The 6,000-nt window shown below is 42.7% G+C and overlaps 1 protein-coding gene across 1 annotated transcript in view; it reads left to right on the forward strand.

Annotated features, from left to right (window-relative positions):
* CMIP (c-Maf inducing protein) overlaps positions 1 to 5,991 on the forward strand; it is a gene marked incomplete at its 5' end in the record, with an annotated part of 62,340 nt that extends 56,349 nt beyond the window's left edge. The window contains 3 exons of the mRNA XM_029085965.1: positions 1,196 to 1,301; positions 2,441 to 2,511; positions 5,066 to 5,991. Of these exons, the coding sequence (XP_028941798.1) occupies positions 1,196 to 1,301; positions 2,441 to 2,511; positions 5,066 to 5,119 (231 nt within the window). The remainder of the gene's footprint in view (positions 1 to 1,195; positions 1,302 to 2,440; positions 2,512 to 5,065) is intronic.
* Between the last annotated feature and the right edge of the window lie 9 nt (positions 5,992 to 6,000).

Here is a 6,000-nt window from a genome sequence, read left to right on the forward strand (position 1 = left end):
GCTTTCACCCATTTAGGATGAAAAAAATGATTCTGTGCAGCTCATCTGGTCAAGCAAAACATAATCTGTGCAGTGTAGGCAGTGAATTGCCCTGAATGCTGATCAACCAGAATTTCTTTAAAACAACAGCAACAAAAAGAAACTCAAATAATTAATAAATAGAAGGAAACCATAATGAGAATGTAGTTATTTTGTAAGCAAAGAATAGACCCAAGTTAACTGAAAAAAATATTCAGTTGTTAATTGAAAGAACTTTTAAAATTAATTTTTTCTTCTACGTTTCCCTACTGGTTTTGGTCTCTCAGGTTCTTCACTGGATAGATTTTCCCCATTTTCTGTTAGCACCTATTGGTAGTGCTCCCTGAAAATATGACTATTCTCAGTGCAGCCACAAAAAGCAGCATTTTTTTTCCACTGAAATGTCATGTAAATATCTTTTTTTTTTGTTTGTTTTCTGAACTACTTTGTATCCCAGAAATTTCCTCTTTTTGTGTGGGGAATATGAAGTAGAATCTGATTGCTTGCTTGTTTGAGGACTGTCTTGTATCTCCTCCAGATTTGTCCTAACAATGTAACTTTTGGATTTGAAAACTTTGATGCTTCTCACTCAAAATGAGTTTGATTTCACTGGACAAAGAGCCTGCTTTTAGTGTGATTTTTTAAAAATTTTAAAAAAATAAGTTTAGATTCCATTTTATTTTGCGATATCCTGGTTTGCATTAATCTGGAATTTGGAAACAGCAGAAACGAAGTGGGTCAATAGAACAATTACCAATCAATAGTGCATTGTTCTTGAGACCAAAATAGCTAATTAATACCACTTGCATTATGCTTTTTTTGTTTTGTTTTGTTTTTTGTGATGTGGTTGGGAACTGGATGAGACTGCTATAACCATCTTGTGTAGCCTGGGTGGGAGCTTTCTTAGACAAAATCTAGACTTCAAAGGCACAGTTCTAATTAAATTATGGCCTGTGGTTAAGTGTGCACAAGTCGCTTAATTTTTCTGTTCCCCGTCTGCAAAGAGGGATAAAACTATTTGCTTTCTCTCCTCTCACTTGAGATTGTGGTAGGCAATCTGAGTGTGGCTTCGAGGGCTCGTCTGCAAACCTCGTTTGAACACGCTCTCTGTGCACTGAAGTGCTCGCTCATGATGTTCATGGCATTGTTTGAAAACAACTTTGCTTGCACCCCACAGTTCGGAGATGCAGGGTTGCGGCTTCTGTCTGAACACCTCACGATGCTGCAAGTGCTCAACCTGTGCGAGACTCCTGTCACGGACGCTGGGCTGCTGGCACTTAGTTGTAAGTGACCTTAATAAGCTACAAAGGAAAATTTTGTGGGTTCGGAGGAATTCACGTGGGTTCAGGCAGAAGATTGATTTCTTGGCTGCCACAGCACTGCTTCCACAGGGATTTAGGACAGGCTGTGATTGTGTTTGGGTTTAAACTTCCCTCCTCCCTGCCTACTCAAACGGCCGTTGAGCTGCAGGCAGGGGAAACAGGACGGTGATCTGAGCCTGCCGATGCTTACCGGCCTCGTGTGGGCTTTGTTGTCCCAGACTGTACTCTAGCTCTTGCCTCTGACTTTACTGATGCACTTGTCTTGATCTCACGTGGTGACCTGGGACTTCCCAGCTTTTTTCACACACCTTCCTGTGGATGTCCCGTCTGGGTGGGAGCCTGACCTTGTGGTGCAGGAGGAGAAGATTGCAAAGTCATGTAGCAACTTCTTAGTGAATTTAGCAACCATGCACAGCGGGTTTCGTACCCTCTCTGGCATTTTTTGTTCCTTCTTTTTTGAGGAGGTGAAACTCTCGCTATTCTTAATTTAAATAGGGCAAGGCAGATTGGAGCCATCAAAGCAGCATTCAGGGTTCCCTTGTGCACTGGGAGCTGCTCGACGTGCCAGATCGAGACCCTTTCCTACATCCAACAGTGCATTATGAACCTTGCCTGTTGGGTTTAAAGGGCTCCTTTAATAGGCTTGATCCTACACAGACGTGCCAGACAGACCAGTAGTTATGGCTCATCTTAGGAAACTATTCTGCTAAGTACTGGAGCCTAAAATGGAAAGGGGGGGGAGGAAGGGGAGGGGGAGGACTGCTAGATCAGCATGGCCCCTGCGTGCACCATGCCGAGCACCGAGGACAGGCACTATTCAGAATAATGTGCAGGAAGCTGATTATGAGAAGTTGCTTGAACTCCTTTGAAGTCAGTGGACTTGAGCGTACGCTTAATGACCCTTCCTAAATAGGGACTTTTTCCTGGATGGAGGCCCAAACAGCTGTTTATCCATTTGTACTTCTATATTTTATGCTATTCAGCTTTTTCTGGAGAGTGTTGCACATAGTCATGTCTTGTTTTTGCTTTGGCCTACTGTAAGCCTGATATTTTGAGAAAATACAGCATGGTCATAAATATCTCTGTGTTTTCTCTTTTAGCCATGAAGAGCCTGTGTAGTTTAAATATGAACAGCACCAAACTTTCAGCAGATACCTACGAAGATCTCAAGGTATTTCTGAATTGCACCCACTAAAGATGAGAAGTAGCTGGCCCAGGAGGACTTGCAGATGTAGCAACTACATGGTGGTAGTGCCTAGTGCAGAGAGAACTGGCCCCATGGAGTGGGTAGCATGAAAGTCATCTGAAGAGGGTAAAGTAGATTATTTTGGGAAGATAATGACTGAAAACAGCATTCTGAGATTGCTGGCTTTGATGGACTCAGGAAACACATAATATGCTGAATGGATGAGTGTGAGATGGAATCAGAAACTGAATCTTTCTGCCAGTGCTATCAACAGTAAAGGTTTCATAAATAGGAGCATATTAATTGTTTCTGATGAGGATACACAGAAAGGTAAAATCTAGTGCTGACCTCCCAAGCGATGTCCTATACTGTTAACAGGGCCAAAAGTAACGTGGGTGAGCAGCATTATGGAGCTTTGATTCAGAATGCAAAGGGAGAATTAAAAGCATTGAGGAAACTGCAAGTTTTTCTTGCCACCTCTTGGACTGGAACTGGGCTTTCAACAGAAACACTTGCACAAACGCTCAGTTCCTGAGTTTGACGTGCAAGATGTCTGGTGTTACCGTTCGTACTGTGAATTCACAACCACTTTGGGAAAACAGTGTAGAGAACTAGAATGTAGCTGTGGGAGGGGAATGGCCCCAGGTGGTTTCAAAGACTGCCTGAGATGCATTGGCTTTCATGACTTCACATGGACGTTGTCTTCACTCTGGTGTTGCGTGAGTCGCATCTTCCAAAGTCTGACTTTATAAACCCAAGCGCTCAAGATTAAACTCTGCATTATGTTGACCTGTGTGCTGAAACCTTAGATTGTGCCAGGTTTATTCAAAAAAGGCCACAACCTTGGGTTGAGTTTCGAACTTGAGGCAAGTCCTGAAACTGCTCTGCTTTCAAAATTCACTGCAAATGTGTATCTTTGGTTCTGGCTGGGGAGCCAGAGCTCCCCCAGGGACTCAGTTGCAATGCTGCTAGCATGAATTTTTCAAGATCAAGTTTTCAAAACTTGTGTCACAATTGTGTATGCAAAGAAGGAGTCCTTGGAATTAACAGCTGGCTTGCAGATGGGTTCACACAATGGAGCTTGTATCAAGCCCCGAGCATTTACAGACAATCAAGGTCAATGCTGTATTTGGCCCAGGGCTCTGAAATTGAGCCTATTGAAAGGCTCCTCCAGTCCTACCCCTGCTTCTGAGCCCCTTTGCCACTAACTTCAGACCGAAACTCACATTTTCCAAACCGCTTCCCTCTGCTCTGGTATTGCATTACCAGTCCTCAGCAGCAACTCCAGAAAGTGACTTGCCAGGGCAAACAGCAAAAGTGGCTGTGAGCAAAGTCCCGATGATTGCAGAGAATTAAAAAAGCTGAGAAAACAGGCATGCGTCACTTTTTCCCCTCTCACCTCTTTCATTGAGATTTATCTTAGTGGCCATTTTTTTTTAGAGCTCTGTGTGTGTTCAAAGGGAGGGTAATAGTTTCTTTCCCTGGGGCACATGGTTGTAGGTCTGTTGAGAACAGCTCAGACTTCAAAGAAAGTATTTTTGATACAAGTCTTTCCTTCTTCTCCCCTTGGTCTGCAAGAGTGTTTGGGGCACAAGGCAGTGATGACATTTCCTCTCTGCTCCATCCTCCACCCCGCTAAACACACTTGCACACACACAGACACCCACATATGTACCAGGCAGGCTGAACCAGACAATAAATAAACACCCACTACTGAAGTCATTATTGCCTAACTGAAAAATTATTTGCTGGCAGTGTCTGTAGGATTATGACTAGCTCTTATCAAAATATGCATGCACATAAATCAAGGAGTGAGGTAATAATGACTCCTAGAAACTTCCAACTCCTCAATTATACCCTAGCCTAATTAAACGTGTTTATTTGTTTTGAGAGAATTAGCCATACGATTATGGTCAGAGAGCTGGGAAATGGGATCGACGAGTAGGAACAGTGCAAACAGCCGATTCCCATCAGCCTGGCGCAGGGTAATTCAGGAACAATATGTCCAAATGCAGCAGAGGTACGGACAGGAGACCACAAAGACACCAGAAGTTGCTAACACTCTCCAAATTTTTTTAATACATGGAGGGAAAAATCAAGCAATGATTTAGTGTGGAGGGTGAAGAAGGAACTCATGGCTGGCTGCTGCAGTTTAAATCCACTGCCTTCACGGCTGGAGTTTGACAAACAGCTTTTGCTAAGCATTTGTATCAAAGGTAAGGACCAGGGTCTGATCTGGACCTGGTCGCTGGCACGTGGGTTTTACTGCAGCCACTCGTTTTTGCTGCAGGTGTGACTTAGTCTTGTGTGTCTGTAAAGTCTCAGCATCCTGTTCCATCATTAACACCCGTGTGCTGCAGCTCACGGCTCAACTCAGCACCAGTTCTCTGCAGGGTCGAGGTCGTAGCGCGTGGTCCTGCAGTTTGTGGCCGATAGATCAATCCCCCCAGTTTGCTGACAGTGCAGATTTGATGGGAAATTTATTCCCAAATCCTGAATGCCTGTTGCTAATTCTGACCTTTTCCTACCCTCCCCACAGGCTAAACTACCCAATCTGAAAGAAGTGGACGTCCGCTACACCGAAGCGTGGTGAACTCTCCCTGCCTCCAACTCTTCTCTTTTGCTTCTCATAAGAAGGAAAAGATTTTTAAAACAAACAGAGAAAAACAAACCGGAAAAAAACTTTTGGCTAATCCCTGTAGAGCAGTGAGTCCTGGGACTTGGTGGTAGGAGTTGTGGTTGTGGGGTAGGAGTGGTGTTGTGTGTGTCGGAGGGGACGGGGCAAGCCTGGACCCAGCCGGATTCTTTCAGCTTTGTGATTTCAGAATCAACATAATATAAATTGAAAAGGAAAAAAAAAATTAAAAAAAAGGAAAAAAAAAAAGGACTTTGTAGCAGCAAGAGGATTATAAAGAGGAAAAAAACCACCTTTGTGGATTTTATTTGCCTTTGTGTTTTATGCCGTGTGGAGAAAAAAAAAGATATTCAGTTGTCATTATTTACTTGGGTTTCCTTGGCTGGCACCCATCCAGTCAGAACTCCTCTTTCACCAGTTTTGCTCCAGAAAATCAAACTTACAAAAATCTCAAGAGAAGAAAACCAAAACCAACATGATTTTCACCTCCCTCCATGTCCTTGCAGTTGTTATGCAAAGTAATTTTGTTGTACATAAGATTTACATAATGCACCTATTTAAGAAAATGGTTCACAAATAACAGGTCTGGGACCTGTCTTTTATTTATGAATTGTTAATTCTTTACCCTTTTTTTGCGTATAGTACTGTATAAACTAGTTTGCTGTCTTGTTGTTATTATTATTTTTTTTTTTTTAAAGGAAATGTCCTCCTTGAAGAATTGCCTTTTAGTAACTCATACTGTATTATACTCCCTCTCTGTCACAACATTCATCGCGTTGTCTTTTTTGATTTCAAAATGCCTCAAACGTTATCAAATAGGAAGGAAAATATCTATCGGG

Source organism: Antrostomus carolinensis, unplaced genomic scaffold (genome assembly GCF_000700745.2).
Source record: "Antrostomus carolinensis isolate BGI_N321 unplaced genomic scaffold, ASM70074v2 scaffold4767, whole genome shotgun sequence".
Taxonomy (NCBI): Eukaryota; Metazoa; Chordata; class Aves; order Caprimulgiformes; family Caprimulgidae; genus Antrostomus; species Antrostomus carolinensis.